Source organism: Macrosteles quadrilineatus, unplaced genomic scaffold, assembly GCF_028750875.1.
Source record: "Macrosteles quadrilineatus isolate MER2022 unplaced genomic scaffold, UCM_ALF_1.0 Scaffold_3__2_contigs__length_128488019, whole genome shotgun sequence".
Classification (NCBI taxonomy): Eukaryota; Metazoa; Arthropoda; class Insecta; order Hemiptera; family Cicadellidae; genus Macrosteles; species Macrosteles quadrilineatus.
The window spans coordinates 107,648,874-107,673,995 of NW_026542596.1; the positions used below are offsets into that span (position 1 = coordinate 107,648,874).

The following is a 25,122-nucleotide window of genomic DNA, read 5'->3' on the forward strand; positions in this document are numbered from 1 at the left end:
GGCGACCAAAGATAATTTCCAGCTTGGTTTAACACAAAAGGACAAAAGCAACTGTCTAAATTTTTTAATAATTAGAGGTTTAACTAATTCTAGTAATTCCTGGAATGTATGTAGTGATATTCGTAAAACATTTTTGTATGTTTCTGCTTAATCTTTTAGCGCGTTTAAAAACGTGGTATTTTTTTTAAGTATTTTTATTTAAAAATTATTTGTATCCAATGCCTGATGCCTAATGGTCCACTAACGTCTCTTTTTGCAGTTAGGCATCTTTTAACAAAATTATTTCTTTTTCACACACATCCTCAATATTAAGTGCTGGTTTATGAGCACCCAAAAAGGACGAAATGGCGGCAAGAACTGAGCTTTAAACTAGGCGATTAAAATTAGTATTTGTAGCATAAGTAAGAACATAAAACTAAGCAGCTTACAGTAATTTGTTGCAAAACCTCACAGCTGTTACTTCTCACACATCGTTAATATCACGATCACCAGCGGCTGAAGAGCAGCGTAGTGTGACCCGTGCTTTAACTATTAATCCTTCATTGATATTTGGATTTAAATACAATCAGGTCTATCCCCATCAATTGGTAATAGTAATGATTCCTTCATCTCTAACCTTTTCATTGATCAATTAGGTCAAATCACAAACAATTAGGTCAATTAGGTTAAATCAATTAGGTTTACATTTAAAAAAATAAGAACATTAACTGTAAACGTTTAATAAAATATTATACAACTATTATTACTTCTCTTTAAAAAAATACCACAAAACATTTAGTTGCTTCTCCTATCATAGTGGTCTAAATGTGTTTGGAACCCTGAGTCTGAGGCCGTATTCCGCAACCATGGCCAGTTGTAGTTCATTGATCATATTGTGGTATATGTCCTGCCACAGCTGACTGTTGCGCTTCTCAATACACCTGCATCAAATGTTATTTAAATCAAGGCTATTCAGCACAAATTTTATAAAACATTTCACAAATGACCTTCAATACAATTAGCTTAAATGTCATTGCTTCAATTGAGATAAAGATTCTGGAGAATCTAATACACACTCTACAAGATTAAGGCCACATTACACATTATTTTTTTTAAAGAATAAAACAAAAAAGTTTTTTAAACAATTTTATTTATTCTGCTTATAAGGGTGCATCTTTTAGTGTGAGGTTATGTTCAAACAACGAAAAAACATGAGCATTTCTTTTTTCTATCATGATGAAAGGCACTGCCACTCCACTACCACACAACATAAACTCAAATCCAAAGACAAAAAATAGTTATTTGTGCAACTAGTGAGAAAAGTGAGCAATTGACTCACTCGAGAGAAATCCTTACTCACGAGCCGTATGCGAGTGAGGAATGGTTTCTCGAGTGAGGCAATTGTACTTTGAACTCGAGTTGCACATTATACTTTTCCTACAGTTACCATAAAACAAATAAATTGGTGAAGAAACATAACCTATTTTATTTTTACACAGAAGTGAGCTTTTAATATAACATTTAATGTGAAATGACAAATACAACAGTACAACAGCTGACCAGCTGATTTACAGCCAGTGATGCCAAAGTATTTCGCGCGCATACGACGTTGCCTGCATGTTACGCGCTCACTATTTCGTGCCTTCACGTTGCAAATTTGGAGTGAGACAAAGTAATTAGAGTGAGACAATGTTAACATTGTCTCACTGATAAGCGAATTGGCCACTTTGCTTTCTCAAATCAGTGAGAGAACATGTACATTGTTAGGTAACTGTAGGAAAACATTATTCCAATCAGCAATCTGGTTAGAATGCCGTTGGTTATAAGAGTTTCGAACCTACTTCAATGATTTAAAGTAAAAATTCAAGATTTAAATTTTACGAGAAATAACCGTTTTTAATTTAAATTCAGCTTGTACAGGATTTGCAACAAACATGTAGGGTAGGTGTATTCTGATTGGTCAGAATGTTCTAGAACATTCAAGTTGTAAGCCAATCAGGAGATGCCTACTGACTACCTATTTAAAGGCACTTCTTGCTCAAACCGTCCTTGTTTCTTTTTTACTATCATGCAGTTTAGTAGTTTTGAGAGTTACTGTAAGATGTTGAATTTTCAATAAAGTTTTTTTCATCCCTCTTTTAAGGGTAAGTTTTTAGATAAGTAAGAATTAAATAGAATTTTGCAAATCCTATAACTAAATTTATGTAGTATAATTTCTCCTTTTATTAAAACTTTGAACCTTTTTACAAGATGAACAAAATGATAAATTTAATTAATGCCTTATTTTTATTTTAGGGGCTCATGATTTGGATTTCAAACTCAAATATTACTAAATTTATAATGTACCATAAAATTAATACAAACTGAAGAATGAAATGTAAAGGTGAAGAGATAAGCAATAGTAAAGAAAAATATTTTAACTATTAAATATAACTGTAGATTAGTTACACGTTAAATATGAAACCATCAACAATTGTATGGCAGAGGGCAATGACCAGTAGTAAATTAAAAATCCACGACAATAATACTGTTTGAGACATCAGATCAAAATTTACTAAACATCATAAAACTATCATTACCCTGATAAAATGAGTTTTGGAATTCAAAAAATTATCCTAGTAAAAAATAATGGAAGTAAAGGTATAAAAGAGATTAACAATCTAAGTAATAAAACTTTTATGAGCTTTGACTCCCCTTGGAAGTACTTGCTCTTGCTGACCTCCACAAAATGATTATTGTCATGATAAAATAATAATGGGTTTGGGACTGAAAATGTTTTTTTTTCTTCATTATCATAGTAATAAATCATTATGAAAGTCGGAAACAAACATCTGATAAACCTTTTATCTTTCACTATTAATACAATTCTGTATCCAATAGTCAATGCCTTTATGTTCTCCTAACCAATAACTACACTCCCAGCAAAATGATTACACAATAGACTTATGTCAATTCTCGGGAAACCGGACAACCGACCCATCCCTAGTTTTATCACTTAGCATACCTGTGTAAACAGCTGACACTGACATCAAGGTGGTCCAGCTGATGGGAGGTGATAAGACCCTTGAGATACTTTGACAGCATATCTACATCACAAGGTTGGGGTGTGTCTTCTGCTGTGGTCCACGCAGTGATCACTGATCTTACCTCTTTTGGAGACAACTTCTGGTCTAGCTTCACCTCATCTGTGTGATCTACAACCATGGACTTTTCAGAAATATCAAGTTACACAATGTGCTACAGTAAAAAGTGAATTGTTCTTGGTATTTTTCTTGGTGATGGTAAAAAGTGAAGGCACAGCTGACCGGCGTGGCCCAAACTGGACCCGGCTCGGTCTCTGCTCCGATAAAGTCCCGGCCAAAAAAGCCCAGGACGGAGGCAATCCTGGTCAAACCCTCAGGGGGGAGATCTTTCGCCGAGGACTTAGGTGAACACCCAATACCTACTTGTGTATCTTTTAGGTGGAGGATAAACAAGACGCTGGCATGTTAACTCAAATGGAAAGTGGGCAAAGGGTCTTATGATCTTTGAAGGAAAGAGCGCGGAGAGAGGCTGATTTTGACCTTCGGAGCAATCTGGCACCAAATGGCGGTCGAGGGATTAGGACCCTTGTAAATTTCTTCAACCATCAAGGCAATCGGGCGTCAGCCCACCACAGATTTTTCAGAGCTTTAGTAATTTTTTTTTTAAACTATCTCATTTTAACCCTTGCCTTGGACTTTAGGTGGATATACCCGCTTACAGATGTAAAAAATATATTTCTTTGGTTTTTTTATATTTATTTTGCTGTCTGTAGGCTATACATAGTATAGGTCGTCCCGGAAGGGTTAACATAACTAATCATCTAAAATATTAACACAATCTATAAAAGTGTTAAGTAAATTTCCCTATCTTCGCATTATTTTATAAAATTTCCTCTGACTTTTGGTTTCTTCAACTTTTCCTTACCTGTTTCCCTGACTTTCCCCAATTTTGCCAGGTCCTTGGAAACCCTGCACTATGTATGAGTAGGCCTAAATGTGACAGAAAAGATGAAGTGGTTTTCAATAAATTGTCACTTTATATAAGCTTTCAAACTGAATAATTCTTGAATTTACATTTAATAATAACATTAATGGTTTTGATGCAAATTATAAGCCACAATACAATACACACCTTCAGAGAAAGGTAAGTATTTATCTTTATGAGGGTCAGGTGTCTTTTTAGACTTCTTCGGTATTGCATATTCAATTTCTCTTTTTATTTCCTTTGGTAACTCAGCGAGAACATCGAGGTCAATCTGAGAAAAAAAATCAACCATATGAGTTGGAAAACAATAAGATAAGGCAATGAGACATGGTTTGAATGCATGGTAAACAACTAACATTAGTACTAGAGATATGTAGATTCTCAATATCACAGATACTTGGACTTTGATATTCCTATTGACAATCGATCGTTAAAAGTCGATTCCGATAACCGACCTGTCACGTCTGCGCGATCGGAAAATTACCACTTGCCGTGATTGTGCAAGAAGACGAGGTTGTTACGGTGACCGAGGCAAACGATGATGAGGTCTACTACATGACCACGGTAGATTTTTATGATTTTAACACGATCACCCAAGACGACGATGACGTTTCCGTGACCGCGAAACGATGATCGATGATTTCTACAAGACTGCAGGAAATTATCAGAATTTTCCAGCAACTGCGGGACAATGATAATGTCCAAACCACCCTGCATTGATTCAAATTTTGCCGTAATCGCAGAAGCCGTGGATAATATTTTCATGACCGTGCGAGATATTCGTGATTTTGCCGTGTTCTTGGGAGGCGTAGATGGTGTTTCTGTTACCGGTGAGCGATAATCAAGTTTTTGGCGAAAGACAGTGATTATGTTTCTGTTTCTGATATTCAAAATTTGCAATGATCTCAGAAGACGACAAAAATGTCTCCACGACCGCAGGAGATGATCATGATATTACCTCCAGTTTTGCTTGAATTTTTCATTGCTGCATACAGTTTTTCCTAACTTGAAAAACACCCCATTACCTTAAAATATACTTTATGGTAGAGCATAAAGACAAGGGATGGTATAGTATTAAAAATCAATCCATTACAAATATTTTGTAAAACCATAAAAAATGTTTATCGGTTTCGAGAATTGAGAATTGATTTTTCAGGTGTCTGTATAGAGAATTGATCAATTTTGGTATTGAGACGTCAGACGTCACTAATAATTAATTAGTACCCTCTACAGTGTAAAATTATGATATGCGAGTAAAAATATGTTATTTTCTACCTATTGAAATCCTACCTGTGAATAATTAGGCCCTAAATCAAATCTTCCACTGATAAATTCAAATTCATCTTCACTTACAGTTTTGACAACTGTTTTTGTTTCTTCAGTTCTTGATTTAGAATCTATCTCTTCGTAATGTGAATCATTAACTGATAATCCGTACTCCATCATAACTTCTTTACGAATTTCTTCTGGCAAAGCTTCCAAAACTTCCTTTTCAACATCCATAGGCCTTACTCTTTCAGAAGTCTTTGGTTTATCTTTATCCTGATTTGTTGCATGTTTCTTCACAGTAAAGAACTTGTCTATTGCCAACGAACTAGATGCCTCTTGAGAGTTAGAAGTTTTGATCGCTTGATTTCGCACAAGTGTAATAGTTTCTTTTGTTTGGTTGATTTCGCTCTTTGGACGTAAGAATTTAACTATAGCATTTCCACTTGGTTTAGATAGCTTAGTACTTTCTAGCTTTGACAACTGGATTCCGATTCCTCTCAGTTCTATTGGGTCTGCTTTGAGTTGGTGAGATAGTGCTAAAACTTCTCTGAAAAAACATATATAATATATATTTAGGTGGGATAACAGCTCAAGTAACAACACAAATTTACTCTCTATTCATTTGTCAAAGTCAAATTTCCATTTAATCATAATATTACTCGTATATACAGTTATAAACAGGAAAACAGGTCAACAGGTGTTAAGTAATTCTATAATTTAACTAAAACCAAAACCATAAACAAAAGAATTAAATATAGACTGTCAGCCAGGCTGTGGTTACCATATTTACCATAGGGTCAGGCGCTCCCAGTGGTAACCTATGGTAACCGCAGCACAGCTGACAGTATATACGAGGGCTATCCAGAAAGTAGATTACGTTTTTGTCTGTATCCCCTAGGAGCGGGGCTAGCGCGACCAACTTGGTGTTAGTTCGTTATGCTGCTCAGTTGGCATCTAGCCGTTCTAGTAAGAGGTTTCTGCTGTACTCCGTTTGGTTACTGTGATAGTTTAAAATGTCTGTGTTAATTGAAAATGCCGCGAACTGTGAAGTGCGTGAAGTTATAAGGTTTTTGACGGCAAAAAACTGTAAACCGATAGAAATCTATCGGCATCTTTGTGAAAACATTATTTATTACTGAAGGTGGAGTTCGTCAGTGGGTCATCAAATTAAAAAATGGCCGAACTAACGTTCACAACGAAGAGCGAAGTGGAAGACCCAGCATTGTGACTGCCGAACTTGTCGAAAAAGTTGATGCCGATGTCCGTAAAACTAGAAAGTTCATAATAACAGAACTCCTATGGGTTTTCCACAAATTTTGCGAAGTTTGTTGCACGAGATCATGACCAAAAAGCTTGGTTACCAAACTGTAACCAAAGAGTCCATTAATTTTTTTTTTGCACGCACTTCACAGTTTGCGGCATTTTTAATTAACACAGACATTTTAAACTGTCACAGTAACTCAACGGAGTACAGCAGGAACCTCTTACTAGCACGGCTAGATGCCGACTGAGCTGCATAACGAACTAACACCAAGATGGTCGCGCTAGCCCCGCCCCTAGCGGATACAGACAAAAACGTAATCTACTTTCTGGATAGCCCTCGTATTTAGTTCTTTTTGTCTATGCTAAAACTAACTAACTCTCCTTTGTTATGGGTTAGGCCCAGTGAATATTGCATGGTTAAAAGACAGAGCTTTGATTTTGTTTCAATCTTATTTCAATTTCATCTAGTTATTATTTCCTTTTTCAGTGTTTTTAAAGACATTTGATGTTGTTTAAGGAACAAAAGTATGTGATAGGTCAGTATGATTCGGTTTTACCTGGTATTTCCGGTGCGAGTTACTGAGATGTAAGAATTGCACCCAGTTGTGTTCTCATTCTAATTGGCAATGATTTGAACCCAAGACTTTGGAAACTGAAGTTCTTTGTTCTACCACTTGACTAGCTTTGTTCCCTAATAGATCTTATGCATAAGTACTGAGGCACAACAGGATTGACAGCAATCGTGGTATCACAGAGTGTGTCATGATGTGTAAAACACTCTCATGTTATTTAACTTTCCAAACAAAATAATATTGTATTTTAAGGCAGAATACTAAAAGAAAACAACTCTGAATGGATTTATTTTGGTTGAAGGTGGAAGAGCCAATGACTTCTCCCGAATAAAAAAAAAATAAAGATGTATATCAAGACCAAAAACTGTTTAGGTAAGGTCGATAGCCAAGGAGATAAGGTAGGTAAGCAAGTTATTTGATTATTGAGATACCTGGTGATGACATCCAAATCATCGGTGGCCGTAAGAAGAGCTGAGGAGCGAGACACGTGATCACAAACACCATGACCGAGAAACTTGGCAGTCTCTACTGGAGCATCAGCTGCTCTGGTCTGTGTTGAACAAACAAACAGTGTAAATCCATCCATATACGGTAGAAATCCAACTATCCAAACTCCAATCACCCTGATTGCTAATCATCCGGATTACTTCAAACAGAAAAAATAAATGAATTGGACCAGACAAGCTTAATTTATGACAGATTTTAAAAACAGCACGTATTGTGGTACCCTACTGTTATACCACACCAGGTTAGGTAGGTTTTAAGTAACCAAATATTTTAAATTTAAATAAATGTATTTTTTAAATTTACAAATAACCTAGCCTGGTGGGCAAAGTCCTAGTGTGTCAGTTTAACAGAAAACCGTATTGAATGTGTGCCAATTGTGTCCATCTTCCAATTAAACTATTTTTGTGTTGTTTTATTTTAACACCTACACTATTACATTGGAATACACGAATACACAAGTAGTATAATAGTGGAACACCAGGCGGGATTCGTAAAAGGGAGATCTATAATGGATCAAATCCACATACAGAAACAAGTTATTAGTAGGCACTGGGAATACAATAAAGAAGTACATGGGCTTTTTATTGATTTTTCAAAGGCCTATGATAGCCTTCATAGAGGAAGAGTATTTCAACAGATGGAAATGTTTGGGATCCCCAGAAAACTAACGATACCCCCGTCGAACAAACTATTCATTTAAAGCACTATTAGAGCTATGGAATTGTACAATAACTAAGAATATTTACAGTTTTGTTCTTTTCATTATTAATCCTAAAAGATTAACAATCCGGGTAGTATTTAATTTTTTTTAGACATAATTAGTTTTAATCGAGTCCTGGACGTGTACATTTACAACAGCAAACACTTTGAATACCATTTAATAAAACATTAAAAAACACTATAATTTTGCGTTGTATTTGCTGATAGTTACTTCATCAATTCAATTCACAGTCAAGCGTCTATTCTATTCTATTAAATCCATCTAATACCTGCTCTGGGGTTAAGGCCCTTCTTGGAACTACCTAATCTTATTCATAGTTTTTGCCCAGCTTGCTGTGTCACACACCCCTATCTTCCCTTCCCTACTTTCCTCTTACCCACAAAACCTGTTAAATTAATCTATACTATAGGGAATCTTTTGGACTCGCGTGAAGTTGGCCCCACCATAAAGAGCACAAATTTTTAAAAACATATACATAATTTAGTGTTGAATTTGTCCTTCTCAAAGGTATATATAAAAAATTTGTGCTCAACAATAACACACCAAAAAAGCTATAAAAAGTGTTGGCGGGGCTAACTTCACGTTCAGCCGGCCACCAGAGGATTTAACAATGTTTTATACATAGAAATTTGGTGCTATTTTTGTGCTACAACAATATATAGTTTGTATAATTAGTGCTCTTAAAACAACCGATTGAGTGAGGAAAAACTTCCGACAGTGATGACGTCATCCGCAACTCCTCACATTTTTGCTCGAAACTTACTTGTTTAGGGGCTACATGATGTTAAATGTACAACGGAAGTCTCTTTTTCATAAGCTGTAACTCCTAAACGAGTGGGTTTACCGAAAAAGTGTCAAGAACAAAATAGTTTTTAAATTGCATTTTCTACCCAAAAACGTGATAAAATATAGGGTGTTCCATAAGAAATTTCTAAGTTGGCCGCTATGTTGGAAAATTGCAGCCATTTACAAACATCTCATTTACTTATTTTTCAACATCTTTAAAAACAAGAGAATGTTCCCCATTTTATGTTTCCTGTAAGATGTATCGTTTACAAGATCCTAATGGTGGCACCGTTAAATAAAACACCCTGTACACTGTATGAATTTAATCTAAAAGTGACTATTTTCAACCAATTTACTCAATGTGGCACGGTGAATGACGTCATCACCGGTGGCAGTTTTTCCTCATTTACTCGGTTGTTTTTAGAGCACAAATTATAAAAACTATATATTGTTGTAGCACAAAATGAGCACTAAATTTCTATGTAATACATTTTTAAACCCTTTGGTGGCGGGCTGAATGTGAAGTTACCCCCGCCAACAATTTTTATAACTTGTTGGTGTGTTATTGTTGAGCACACATTTTTTTTATACATACCTTTGAGAAGCACAAATTCAGCACTAAATTATGGATATGTTTTTATAATTTGTGCTCATTATGGTGGGGACAACTTCACGGGAGTATCTTTTGAGGGGACAACAGACTCAGAGCTACCCATGTCTCCTATTGTTTGTTGCGGAGGGTAGGTTTCTCATAATCACCCCATTCCGAGTGTCCTACACTCCTGGTTTGGTTTAGAGATAAGACTACTGCAATAAATCTGGATGAAACTGCACTTACCATCAATTTCAAGGTAATTAATTTCGTTTTCATGTTCACTTCCAACAATCGATTATGAACTTCTTTTGATAATTCCCTTAAGAATTGATCAGCTTCTTTAGCTTCTTGAAATCGTATTCCATAATTTACTTCAGCTGATACTGATTTCCTAATCTGGTCAAACACTAATTTTCTATGGTCTTCACCTCGACAATGCCTAAAAAATTATACATTATGTTCTTTTTGCCTCATTAATCCATCTAATGGATACCTTTAGGAATTACAAGGACGAATTATCACCTGTCCTAAAAACATTGACCCTGGTAACGAATATGTGCATTCAAATGCAAGAATAAAAATCATATTAATGTTAATTTATTAATTGTTATTATTTTTACTAGTCTTGAAAATGGGTGGACTCTGTCCCAGCCACCACTGGTTACACAACTGAATTTATACTTGCAATCTAATACAGTAGAACTCCAAATATCCAAATCAATTGAGACTTTATGGGACCAAATGGGGGATTAGGGAGTGGGAGAACCTTTCGCGCCGTTACAGCCAAACCTCGCATGAGGGGTTGGTTTGGCAGATTGGCCACACCTAAACTCTATGTCTTTGATATCTTTGACATGCTGAATTATTTGTTTTTTTAAGCTCTTAGTATGGGGAAAAATTGATAAATTTTGTGTTTTAAGGGTAAAAAATGAGAAACACCCATTTTTACCCCATAAAACCCCCCGTTTAACCCCGTTCCCATGGTCCAATCATGCTGGTTCACGAACTCATAAAAGTTTATCCTGCCTTACACATTCAAACCAAACTTTATCAAAATTGGACAAAAATTACCCAAGTTAAATTACAATCTGTTTATGACAATATTCTTTTTCCTAAAGAAATTTCAATGAAGATGTTGATTGATTGATAGAACTATGGTTTTAAGTTTATTAAAATATTTTCTGTAGGCGATTCAGATGGGAGTTTTACTGTAGGCTACTGCTATTCTAAACAAAATTAAATTAGATAAATCACACAGATTTATTGTTGTCATACTTATAAAGTGATTCCCCGGATTTAACTCCAAATTCAGCCTGTAGCCTAGTGAGGGGAATTTGTTGAAGATCTGAACATTTTTTTATCCCCATTGAAGAGAGTTTGTAACTGGTAGACCGACCAACACCTGGAACATTGAGGTGGCAAGATAAAAAAATGCATTTTGCACAGGCAAACATTAACCTATTCATGACTTTGTTGCTTCATACTTCCATTCATTTCCCATGCTCTTTGAACAATGATATACATTTTGTTTTAGTAAAAACGTTTCTTTTCTTTAAATATTTGCCCAGTCATTAGTAAATCTGTAAGTGGCCAGATGTTTCAATAATGAAAAAAAAAAATGTTATAGTACAATAGTTATATAGTAAATTATACTTGGTAACAAAGTTGGCGTATTTGACAGAAACCAAACCATAGTAACATCAGTACCAATCCAACTATGTCCATTTTTACTTTCTCCCCCTATACCATAGTATATGGAGAAAGTATTGTTTTCGTCAAAATTTTCGAGTTTGAGTTTTGAGTGGATATATCCGATTTGGGTCCCCCTGGACCCAAAAAAGTGGTTTTCAAAGTGATGTCTGTGTGTGTCTGTGTGTCTGGATGTGTACAGAGCTAGGGACTACTTGTCCCGACTACTTGGGTCTACTTGTGGTCCGATTTCGATGAAATTTGGTATGTAGGTTCTAATCCATGGTATCTCCAGGCGTTTTTTTCATCTTTTGGAAATTTTGATTTTTAATGGGGATTTTCCCATAAAAACCCATAAAAAACCGGAAAAATCGATTTTCTCGAAAATGGCCAGAACGATTTTGATAAAAATGTAGTATGTTGTAGCCCTTTAAATTCTGAACAAAATGGTACAAATCCCATTTCTGTAAAAATTATGGTTCAAAAGTTATGGTAAATTATGTTATTTTCCCATAAAACCCCATAAAATAACAAAAAATAGGATTTTAGAAAAAAATCCGGTTTTATTTTAACATAGTATGTTATGGTCCTTAAAATTTTGATAGTTTTTTTATTTTTAATGGGAATTTTCCCATAAAACCCCATAAAATAACGGAAAAATAGGATTTTCCCAAAAACGGCCCGAACGATTTTGATAAAAATTTTGTATGTTATAGTCCTTTATATTCTGATCAAAATGGTACAGATCCCATTTCTGTAAAAATTTTCACAAAAATGGCCCGAAAGATTTTGATAAAAATTTAGTATGTAGGTAGTCCTTTAAATCTTCTATATATATAATTCCGTAAGTCAAATTTTTGTAAAGAAATTGTGAGTGACTGGATGGCCGTAGAAGGATGGGAGGGGTCATATTTTAAAGGTCTTGACGTGAATTTTGAGGGAAAACTATTCATTTATCTTATTTTTTTACTATAAATTCGCAACAGAATAAAACTTTTCCCATTAAAACAACATGGGGTTTAATTTGTTTACATCTTTTGAAATTAAAACAGCTGTACCACAGATTTGAAAACAGTGATCAATACACGCATTTGGTTTACTTTTAGCCAGTCAACTATGCAACTATGAAATGTATACTATAATAAAACTGAAATATTGAAGATTAGTCGGAAAATTCTTTGTTTATATTTAAATCATATACTCAAGTTTCATTTTTTCATGCTTTTATGTTATTGTCGTGTTAAAGGAATAAACGACATAGAATAAATATTCTGTATAAATAATCAAAGAGTCGAAATTAAATCTAACTTCTGTTTTGTTTTTATTTTTAAATCATATGTTCAAGTTTATTTTAAATGATGTTGTTTTCTTTATATTTCTACACATTTTAAGGTTAAGGTTGTGTAAATATATACAACTAAAATAACCTATAAATGTTATTGGTTCTAAAATGGTGTATTTGCATTCCTTCGTAAGTAAATTTTTTTAGTGCAGTGAATATACAACGTAAAGTAATCATATTCGATCATACTTTTATAAAATCACCAGGGATTCAAGATGTTTTGGTTGCTGGATATATATTCTTTTCATTATAAGTACTGTAATTAATATGAACGCCAGGGGAATACCACAAAGGCGGGGAACTGTTCATAGGAATGACAGTGCGCGTAGGAGAGCAAGAGTAGATAATGACGAACTTAATCAAGATATGTTACAACCCCTTTTTAGAAGACCCTTGGTAGACGAGAGAAATGTAAAGATCCATGATGCAGGATTACTGGACCAAGAGTTCATTCAATGTAGTGCTCTTCATTTTAGAGAAGAACTAACGAATAATCATTTTATGACATGTTGCCATAACGGACTTATTAACCTTCCTCAGCCAAAAACTAATGTAGAACTTAAAAGTTTGTTTGAAGAGAGCCCACAACTGTATAAATTCATTCGACAATGCAACAGTGCGATGGCTTTTGCTTATTTTTCAGCCAGTAAGAAAGATATTCCAGGAAAAGGACCATACTGTTTCAAAATTCAAGGACAGATTTATCGTTCAATCTCAGATTTGCTGCCTCAACATGATGAAGACCCTGTGTATGGCCAATTGTACATTATTGACACATCAACAGCAACAGAAATTCGTCAAAGGCATCGAGAAAATAGTGACTTAAAACCTGAAATATTGTCAAAACTAGCTGAAATTCTATTAGAAAATCCATTTGCACAAATTTACAAAAGAGCTTGGGAAGAAATAGTTGTACAAGGTGACAGTGAATTAGAACTTAGGTTTGTAGACAGGATAAATATGGATCGTCGTAGGTATAATAAGCCTACTGCAGATGAAATTGCAGGCGTCTTCAATTCATCTGAAGGTGAACCTCCAATGAATTTTTAAAATTCCAAACAGGGAAACTTTTATTTATCCTCATTAACCACAAGACCAAAGCTACCTTAGTAAACCAGTATTTATTCACAAACAATGATATGTTTGCTGCCTTTTCATGTTAAACCACTGGAGTGATTCAAATTATTTATTGAAAATGACATCAACAAAAGCAAACAAAGAAGAACAACAAACTGGTTTTTACACAAAAGATATGGTGTAGGGATGCCTATTCTGACACATAGATAATGTTATTCTGAGTTTGTTTAAATACCGGTATTGCAAAAAGTTGTTTTACATTTGAGCTTTTTAGGGACTTATGTCCCTACAAGCCACTAGTTGTGAACAAAATTGTATAAATCCCATTTCCGTATATTTACTCTCACCGCTTACACATGATAAAGGTTGTTAACAAACTTATGGGAGAAAGTAGGCTATGTGTCAGAATGCTGATACCGTTTATTATTCTTAAAGTAGCAACAAATTGAGACTGGGATATCTACTTCTAACAATACTCAAAGGTTACAGTTAGGGTCAATATTTCATGTAGCAGATAGTATGTCATTGGTAGGTGAGAGTTTAGTGTTGATGTGAACATTTAATTTGTTTGCTAAAGGATGGTTTATTAAAAATATAATAACCTAACCTAAGCCAACTACCACAGCACGTTATATAAAGGATTTCCTACAACGTAAAAGTACCCACACTACTACGAATAGCCACAACTAGTCCATAAAGACTGGATGATTTCTTCAGTACCCTCAAGCCAATGCTAAAACCGAGATATTCATTTAAGCTGGACCTAAAAACTATTTAAAAATTTATCTTTGAACAACCAAACCCGGTTTACATAACTTCTGATCCAAACGCTCACCAGGCAAGTCAAATTAAATTTGAGCTTTCAAGTCTAGTCTCATATAACTAATAACTTCTGATTAAAAAATCCCTTACCAGGCAAGTCAGACACACTGATATTGTCCATGAAGGCCTGCACATCAAATGGTTCTAGATAGAACTGTCCGTCGGGTTTGGCCCTCTTGGTGGCTAGTCTCGCCTGCAGACGGTTGGCTCCAAAGCCAGCAGAGCATGGGCAACCTGTCTTTTCCTGGAATATTACAAAATTGCAAATGATATAAATAATCAGAAACTATGAAAATAAGTATAATAAACTATCCTGTGTCTTCTAAAATATTGAAAAATACAAATATATTATCAAATAAATAAATATAGGATGGAGAGGACACAGCTAACTCACCTGATGAAAGGTTGCAGATGAGTCAAAGAACACATAAAATCACACACATAAAATCAGGCACATTGCAATATTGTATTTACATATAATATGTACATTGAAAAGCAAATTAGTTTTGTCCATGAAAATAAATACTTAAGAGTTAGCTGTGAGGGTGAGGATATGAGGATATTATCTAATGTTGAGGTTAGGTGGGGTTCTGGAGTTGGTCACAAACTGGTAAGCTAATTCCCATCTTCTGAGCATTGAACTATTGCATTGGTTCTTTGGCAATGATTTTAGAGCTTTTATGGTGAAACAGTCATCAAATAGAAGTTGGTGGGATAAGGCATGTTGTGCAACTGGTTTTTCTTTGCTAGTTTTAACATCATGTCGATGGCCGTTCATGCGTTTTCGGAGAGTCTCGGTTGTTAGGCCTATGTACTGGGCTGGACAATGTGAACATTGAAGCTGGTAGATAAGGTTCTCTGAGCTGCAGGTATGATGGCCTTGGATTCTGTAATTTTTATTATGGTATGTGCTGGTAAAAGTTTCTGTAGGATGGTGTATCTGGCATTTAATCCAAGCTAAATGCTTTTTCCTAAAAATATATTATCAACAAAACTATCGAAATTACCTGTAAGACTTATGTATAATTATTAGTTTGTTTAGAAGCAACATTGACCTTTAGATAGCAGGGTAGACATCCCATCTATTTGGACCAACTGTAGCCTATTAGTGAAAAAGAACATAGTTGAATGATCCCCTTTCAAAGAGAGCTACTGTGGTACTAAAAAGCTGATGTGCATACAACATAAATCATTAAAACACATTAAACCCTATGCCCGAGTATAGGCCAGGGTACTCAAAATGCCGCGGCGAAAGAAGCCCGAGTAAACCGGGTGTCTGAAAAAGAACTGAAACATTTAAAAGGCAAATACTGATACCAAATAAGAGACTATGTTATAGTAGTTTACGCAACGATTGCGTAAAGATAGTGTTAACGACACGAGTAGAAAGTTTAAGGTACGAGCCTTGGCGGGTGCCTTAAAAACTTCTACGAGTGTCATTAACATTATTTACACGAGTTGAATTTAACCCTCAATTATATTAGTACTCAGTAATAGTGTAAGTCCAGTAACTATCATTCAAGTTTGATTAATTACAAACTTTGAATTAGCATGAAAAATATATCGAAAAAAGTCTGAGTACAACTAGTTATCTCTTGCATGCTATACAAAATGTTGTTTCAATGAATAATTTCTCCTTCTGTCTTTGTATGTGGCGAAATTCCTTGAACCTAAAAATACTCTTACCTATTTTTTTAAATAAAAAAAGCTACAGTCTTACCTCACTCAAATTTGGGTTAGTTGCATCCCCCCTCTTGGCAAAAAAAAAGTATCCGGGATTGGTTTAAAATGATGAGGAAATTAAACAATGGGCTTTCTGAACTTTTAACTAGTTTGAAAATCTCCACACCTATGGACGTGTGTTTCCATGTAGGCCTATAATAAACTTTGCAAGTATATTAGGCCTAAATATATAGATTTTATATGGAAGAAAAAATACATATACTTATCAGCAGGCACACGGAAAAATCAGTTTAAAAATTTACTCAATTGTTTTTATTTAGGTCTTATCTTTGATATACATACCTTGATCTCTTCTCTGATAAGCGAGGCCAGCTGTAGAGGAGAAAGGCATGTCTCATTGAGCAATGAAGTGCAATCCACAAACATCTCATCACAACTTACTGCTTCAATGTCTAATGTGTAACTGTAAGCCCAGCATATCAGCAACATGTAAGAAACGTTCCAGATTTTAAGTACATGTAATGTATTTTCTGAAATTAATCTTTCAGCTTTTATACAACTAACTAGGCATTACGGAAAAATAACACAACAGTGTACATTAGAAAAGTCAAAAATAAATTTAGAATTACATACCTTGCAACAGTATTATACAAGCAATAAGAAACTTCTTTGTAGCCATCAAAATCATACGGAATCGTCTTTAAGGAGGGACACAACTTTAAAGCTTGTCCTAAAAACATTCCATTTTTCAAACCCATCTTTCTTGCTTCATAGTTGCAAGAAGCTATTTCAGACATAGAATCAGACTCTTCAATAGATTCAACCCAGTCAGACCATGGTTGTACATCAGCGTTATTAACTTTGTGAGAAATATTTTTAGCTTTTTCTTCTTTCCTCGTTTTGTAAAGTTCAAACTCAGCTTTCCTATCCACACCATTTCTCTGGAATCCACTCTTTTCACCTTTGGCATGAGTAACTGCAACTGGAAATGTTTTTAAGTCTGGTCTTTTGCGCAAACCAACTGAAACAAAGAAACAATCCATGTCTATATGCATTATGACACTCGAATATCTTTTAGTGCTTTTTTTATATGAATTGCTGCAATTGAGTGATTTTAATTTTGTCAAACCAGGCAAACTTCCACTATTCTTTAATCTGAGTTCATTTACATACTGTTTAAACGTGGCACCCATTGTAGATATGTGATGAAGGCGAGAGTTGCAATAAAATTCTGATAAGAACCCAGCCTCACTTGCTGTTTTTATGGCTGAGGTTTTGGATGTACCTGGTACTGCCTCAACTTCAGAAATTAGGCGAGGCTTCGCTTCATTTGGTATATTATTATCTAAAGGAGAATTTTGTTGCACGTCATCATCAACATTCTCAGTTGGTTCCATAGAATGGTTATAATCACTATCACTACTATTGTCTTTAGTATCAATTTCAGTACCGGTACTCAACTCTGTAAATGTCTTGCCTCTTGATTTAAAATCACTACTATTGTCTTTAGTATCAATTTCAGCACCGGTATCCAACCCTGTCTTGCCTCTTGATGTATCTACATTCTTGAAGGTCAGTTTGGGTTGGGTTTTCGACTGATGGCTGTATAACAGATACTGACAATAATCTAGAACTTTCCCTGCCGCAATAGAATCAACAATCCAATCAGGTTTGACAACATTCATGTTTTTCAAGTGTTTCACCTTTGTATCAGGTAGGTTGGTAGCAATGACATGTGTAGTGCGGTCAGAACGGAAATAGTGATGGTAAATACCTCCGTGTTTCATCATCAGTAGCTTGAGTTCGTCAGCTGACGGAACTGAAATTTAAATAAAACGTGATTAAACTTTTCTTGAAAAAGATAATTGAGCAAAAATTACACTCTTGAAGCTTTATGTTAATGCATAAAAATGCGGATTAGACAATTTAAATATGATTTCTTAAACACAAAATAATGTGTAACTAGTGTACCTGTTGCTCGAAATCGAGCAATTTTCAAGTACCCGTATTATACAGAAGTTATTTTAAAACTACAGTAATAACGGTCATAATTTTCGATGAGTTTAAAAGACCCGACTAAATACTTATGTAACTAATTGTAATACTCACGCTATTTAATAGCGCTTTTAAATAATAAACGCTTCTTGTAAAAATATTTTAGAATTTTTTGGACCCGACCTTATATTTTAGTGTTTTCCACAAATGTTTCCCAACTTAAAGCTATTACCAGTATGTTAAACATTTCTGCGTGAATTTATTTGATCTGACTTTAGGTAGGTTTACTTTACTACTGTGACAACACGAAGTGTCCATATTCTTCATGGGGTTTTTTTACTTCCAAAAAGTTGCTTAGCATAACTGGCAAACATGATCCATCTCCCCAAGTGATTGTGTACCTGGATTCCTTACTGTGAGAAAAAGGCCTCTCCTCTACTCTTCACATACGTAAAAGATTTCCTATTAATTGTCTCATCCTCCTGTTTTCAATATTTCTCCTTTAAACTCAAGAAATTGTCTGTTCTTCCAACAAAACTGATTGACTGTTTAGATTTGTCTATAACCCCCTAAATCCCAAAAAGCTGGTGAGTTTCTTTTTATGTACAGCTGTTTTTGTTTTTAAATTTGTTCAATGTAATTCTTATGGGGAAAATGCGACCTTTGAGAGCGTCTCGTGCCCTTAAGGGTAAGAGTTCTTAAAATTCTAAAATCTTTATGCAAAACTACGAATTGAGACGAATTATTTGACACCTCAAACGTTAAAATCGATTCAGAAATAACGGAGGAGTTTTGTTCACAAAAAACAGCCCTCACGTATTAATATAAGAGATTAACACAAAACAAAGTAATTAATTACAAGCAATCTTAAGCAATCAATTGTATCTCCAAAAGGATAATTCAAGAGGGAAACGGAAAAAGGAGCACAAGTCATAAAATCTTTTATAACACTTTCACAGACTATTTGTAGGCCTAAAGCAATTTTCAGTTACCACTCCCGTTCAGGGATTTTAAATGTAATTTTATTCTGAGCTCTTTTGTTGTTTAAGTAATCAGTAATGTATTAAAAATATATCCTGATTTAATTGTCCTTTGCAGTGTACAACAAAATAGTTAAAGATATATTCTGAATTTTTAGAAATATGGTGCTTTAAAAGTTTAACTTAGTTTGGAGATAGGCCTACTACTGAGGAATTAATTGCTGTTTAACATAATTATGTTCAATATTATATTATAATGTTTAAAAGTTGTGTTTGTTCATAAATATTTTGGAACAAGTACTGTATTATTATATTTTTGAATGTATTTTTTGATGTAGGGATTTGGTTAGATAAATTATGTGGTTGATAGGTTTGCGGCGTACAGTTTGCTCAAAAGTTTGGGATCCTTGTTAGCTTTAAATATATAGCATATATATAAATATATATATAAAATGATGGTTGGGTGTACGGAATGAATAAACAGATAAAACATCCGTTTGAGTGTTTTCGATTTATTACTCATGTAATATAGTCACTAGGAATAGGCCTACACAAATGTGCCGAGTAGGGGAGTAGGATAACACTTATTCGTTAGGTGCTAGGTCCTGTTTGCTGTAACAAATTAACTTAGCACGAAGAGTGAGCAAACATGTGATATTATTTGTTCCTGACTATCCAAACCATTTTGATCTTTTGAAGTCAGAACCTTACAAATCGTAACAAAAGGGAGTCGACAAACAGTAATTGCCTCGATACTTTGGCAATATACGGAGGCCACCTTTATACAGTGTGCTGCGGTCGTTATGTTAGGTTGGGCTATGATAAAGTAAAATATGTTTGTAGGGCTTTCCTTGTTTAGTTATGAATAAGATTATACCAAATGGAAATGAGTCATACTTTGGCCCGCCAAATCCCCTCCAAGTAGGCAAAGTTCAGGTCCGTGACCAGAGCACGTCTATTACCTGTCACCGCCTATCTGGGTCAGTGTCCTGAGTGATTATTTGCTGTGCAATAGGTTAGTTTTGTCTCCATAATGAGTCACATTCTTTTGATTTGGGATTTACCTCAAAATGAACTATTTATAATAACCCAACCTAACATAACCGCCAGAGCGAGCTGTATAAGGATGGCCTCCGTATATTACTAATGTTAGTTACCATTCCCTAAGTTACCATAGTATGGATAACCAATGTGTACAATTATAGTGAGGTCTGTGCATTTGCCTAGAGCAATTTTTATTTTATTTTGGAGCAATTTTTTCATTATGACTTCACACCCCATTGGATGTGTTTTATTGAGCAGAGCGAAGCGAAGGTCTTTGGGTTCAACTTCAATGCAATATAACAATTAATCTCAATAACGGCTGAACATATTTTAGCCAAACTTACTTAGGTTGTTTTGTCAAATGTTTAGATGGTTTAGACGTAACCAATTTCAATTTTTGATAATGCCTAGCCTATAATTTTAAAGTAAATCAAAGTTTTAAGTTTTAACATTGGTCTTATGGGTTGCCATGATTACAAAATAATGGTTACAAAAAAACAACGTAAATGTAGGCCTAATTAAAACAAACAATCATAGCGTGATCATAGCATAGGCCTATGTTCAAATCAATCCACGGCCTACACACAGTACAAAGGAAAAAACCTTTGATGATGACAACTGATCAAATAATACAGAGAAAGTCTTAGGTTTACATTTAAGTCGCTATTTGGAAACGACCATTGATCGAATAGGTAGGCCTACTGTCATAGATAAATCATACATTTTAGGTATAGTATTTAACTGATTTGATTTACGTAGCTAAATAAGGTTATAACAAATAGCCTAACATTTTATCTTTAAAAATTCGTAGGTGAATCACATTCATGGATCAATCTCATAAATGGTAGCCTAAACTTGAACAGTTCCACGACGTAGGAAGTGGTGAAGGGAGTAGTAACGGCTAGTAATGCAGAGTATGGGAACGCTTTGGGGCAGTTAGATTAACGTATCTAAAATACTAAAATATTATGGGAATGAAGGGAAACAGGTACTTAGGACTTAGGAAGCGATGAAGGAAGTAGGACAGGCCAGCAGTGCAGTGTGTGGGAACCGTCTGTGGCATTTAGATTAATGTATCTGCAATCTTAAAATACTCTAGGAAGCGAGGGAAACAGGTCCACAACGTAGGAAGTGGTGAAGGAAGTAGTAAAGGGTAAAGGTGCTGAGTGTCGGAACCCTTTGTGGTAGTTCTGATTAATGTATCCGTATCGGCAATCCTAAAATGCTATGGGAAGGGAGGGAAACAGGTCCACGAGGTAGGAGGTGGTGATAGAAATAGTAGGCCTATAGGTTAGCAGTGCAGAGTGTGGGAACATTTTTATTTTGTATTATATCTAGGCCTTTAGGCTAAACCTTTTTTTATTTATTACTTTAAAAACCGTGAAACATGATTGCTCCGCTCAACTGGCTTTCACTGTTCTGAAAGCAATCCTAATCCTAGTTTTATAGTTGGTTACCTACCTATACTTTATTGGATTTACCTGTGTAGCCGTTGACAAATATTGATATACCATTGAATATTTTGGTGTTATCATTCAAGGGCTCTTTGGAGGCATCAATCATGAACTGTTCTTGCAATTTTGCCTTCTTTGCTGCCATGTAACCACCCTGAAAGTTGTTATACCGGTAAGTTAAGTATTTTCTTAACAAACTATGAACAATTAGACGTTAGTTAGTGGTAGGTAACTTAAAGGAGAAATAAGTTACCGGTAGTATGAAACTACCGGTACCACTAAATAACTTGAATAAATCAAAATTTATTTTAGCTGTAGGAAAGGAAGGTAATGAGGTAACTTAGAGCTCTCTGTAAATGAAATTGTGGTGTAACCTAAAATGCAATAGGCCTACTTACTTGCATGGCAGATGATTGGTAAGACTTGGCTAGTCCAATGATAGGCCTAGGCCTTGTTTTGATATTAGGCTAAGTTACCGGTAAGTTAGGCCTAACTTATTAAAAATAGTAGCCTATGTTTAATAAGTTTGTGTGTCAATATGTTTAGGCTAATACATTTTTTCCTACAGCTTAATAACCTGTGACCTACCATCATCACTATCATCACCTATCATCCTATCATTACCTATCATCATTGTTTTGTTAGTTTTTCTTCTTTAAAATTTTCTAAGGCCAATGTTAGCCTAGATACCTAATCAAATGAATGAAGTGGATGAAAGTAAAATTTTTGGGGGTAAAAAGTGCTTAAAATAGCCCAATTTTGTTAGATAGGCCTAAGGCAAAAAAATGCAAAAATCAATAGTAAAAGTTCAGTATTATTTTCGTGGTAATTCTACGTACATAGGCCTAGGCCCTACCATTTAAGTAGTTAGGCCTTACAGTTAGTTAGGAATTACAAAAAGTGCTAAAATGTGGCTAAAAAGTTATCTCTCCAATAGACAGCAAATAGTCGAAGTAACCCACTATACTAACAACACCAAACAAAAAATAAAATCAACCTGTGGGAAGATGGAAAATGGCGTACCACAGGGCTCCGTATTGGGACCATTACTCTTCCTAATATATGTCAATAGCCTACCTCAAAACCTCCCCGAATTCACAAAATGTATAATGTTTGCCGATGACACAACCCTCATTGTTCCAGCATCAAATATAGAAGAACTTGAAAACCGAATTGAAGCAACAACAATTTCTGCAAGCGACAACTTCAAAAAACTCAATCTCACTATAAACCAGACAAAAAGTGCAATAGTAAACTTTACATCAAGAAACACAACAAACCAAAAGCCTAACGCCAATATTGAAATAGTATCAGAAACCAAATTCCTAGGACTAATAATTGATGAAAACCTCAGCTGGAAAACTCATGTAGAAAATTTAACAAATAAATTATCCTCAGCATTTTATGGCCTTAAGAGAATAAAAAGAATATCTGGGAAAAATACCGCACTTGTGGTTTACCATGCTCTAATTTCTTCCCACATAAGATTTGGCATTATAGCCTGGGGAGCGGCACCGCAAATCTACCTAGACCAAATACTAACTGTCCAGAAGAAATCTATAAGAGCAATTAATGATCTGCAAGATGAAGAACACTGCAAACCATACTTTATCAACGATAAAATTTTAACAGTCATATCCATCTATATCTACGAAACCATCATCCATTCCCTAACATCAAACAACAATAGAAGAGAAGACATACATGACCATAACACAAGAAGAAAACAACAATTTGACCTACCATACAATAGACTTAAAAAATCTCAAAACCATCCAAACTACATAGGACTAAAATTTTTTAACCATCTCCCAGATCAATTAAAAAATATTCAAAACACAAACGGCTTTAAAAATAAACTTAAAGACTTCTTCTCAACAAGACCCTACTACAAAATAAAAAATTTCTTTGAGGCTACTGATGACCAAAAATGATGTGAAGAAATAAATCCGGACGAGCCCCCTTTCTTAAGGACAGCGGAGGCGAACACCCACAAGTAACAAGTAAGTAAGTAAGTAACAAGGCCTACTTCTTTAGAAGAGAAAAGTGCAACCCCATTTCGTAAAAACTGGACTAGGCCTAGGCTACAAATAAAAATATTCACCCATTGAGCAAAACCATTGTCTTCTCCACCCTTTGGCTTCCTTTTCCTGCCCATTTTTTCAATACAGTTGAATTTAAATAAAAAATGTGAGATATTAAGAAACAACACAATCACTAGTCAGTCACAATAAACGACAGACGACAGACAAGCTGACAAGAGACAACAAGAACAAACAACAAATAACACAACACAACCAGTGTTGCCAACCGACCTCTTTGGTTTTCATGGGTTTTCCCCGCATGAAACATACATACATACATACATACATACATACAGGTTACTCTTCTCCGTAGTCTTGAAGACCAGGGAATTGTCAATTCTTGAGGTTGGGGTAGGTGTGTGTGCTTGTGTGTGTGTGTGAGAGTTTATTTGTTGAGGCGTTTGTGGTCGTCAAAGAAATCTGTTTAGGGTGTAGTATCATAGCTAAGGGAGTATGTTTTATCTATGGTAGTATGGTCTTTCAATCAGGTAAATTCAGGTAAAAATGACGAAAATCGTCGATTTTCCTCGCATGGATTCTAAAATTACTCGCAAAATCCTCGATAGCATCCAAGATTAAAATAATTTGATATTTCCCCATATTTACACTATAACTACCCATAATATACGTTTCCACGTATTATTTTTTTATTAGAGGTACAAATAAACGGTATCAGCAATCTGACACATACTTTCTTCCATTAGCCTACCTTGTCAACAACCTTTATCATGGGTAAGCGATGAGAGTAATTATGATAATAATATAGGTAAAATCACAAAAGTTTCATTAACTTTTGAACAGTAATTTTAACAGGAACGAAAGGATGCACTATTTTGTTTAGAATTATAAGGACCATAACAGAAGAATTTCAATCAGAATCGTTTAAATTTTTAAAAAAATCCATTTTCCAGCACAAGTAAACATGAGCTATCAGTGCAAATCTATAGCTAACGGTATAAAAGCCCTTAAATTTTTAATCTTAACAGACTAAAACAAAATAAACGGTATCAGCATTCTGACACATACTTTCTCCCATAAGATTGTCAACAACCTTTCTCATGTGTAAGCGGTAAGTGTAAATATACGGAAATGGGATTTGTAAAATTTTCTTCAGAATTTAAAGGACTATAACATACTAAATTTTTATCAAAATTGTTCTAGCCAATTTTGGGAAAATCCGATTTTCCGTTATTTCATGGGGATTTTTATGGGAAAATAACATAATCCACCATAACTTTTGAACCGTAATTTT

The 25,122-nt window shown here is 34.8% G+C and overlaps 1 protein-coding gene across 3 annotated transcripts; it reads right to left on the reverse strand.

Moving 5' to 3' along the window:
• Positions 1-752: 752 nt before the first annotated feature.
• Positions 753-23,996, reverse strand: LOC128988762 (DNA repair protein Rev1). 3 transcript variants are annotated; one of them, XM_054410378.1, is made up of 13 exons: positions 23,891-23,996; positions 21,814-21,940; positions 18,088-18,132; positions 16,947-17,334; positions 16,656-16,776; positions 14,721-14,874; positions 10,976-11,102; positions 9,944-10,139; positions 7,523-7,641; positions 5,278-5,803; positions 4,135-4,258; positions 2,984-3,173; positions 753-920 (listed from the first exon to the last, which is right to left on the reverse strand). In XM_054410378.1, exons 1-13 carry the CDS (start codon positions 23,942-23,944, stop codon positions 791-793), a joined length of 2,301 nt encoding a protein of 766 aa, XP_054266353.1. In that variant the 5' UTR covers positions 23,945-23,996; the 3' UTR covers positions 753-790. The 3 variants fall into 3 exon arrangements, with proteins under 3 accessions (XP_054266353.1, XP_054266351.1, XP_054266352.1); XM_054410376.1 differs by having other exon boundaries at positions 16,947-18,132; XM_054410377.1 differs by lacking the exon at positions 23,891-23,996 and adding an exon at positions 22,185-22,229 and having other exon boundaries at positions 16,947-18,132.
• Between the last annotated feature and the right edge of the window lie 1,126 nt (positions 23,997-25,122).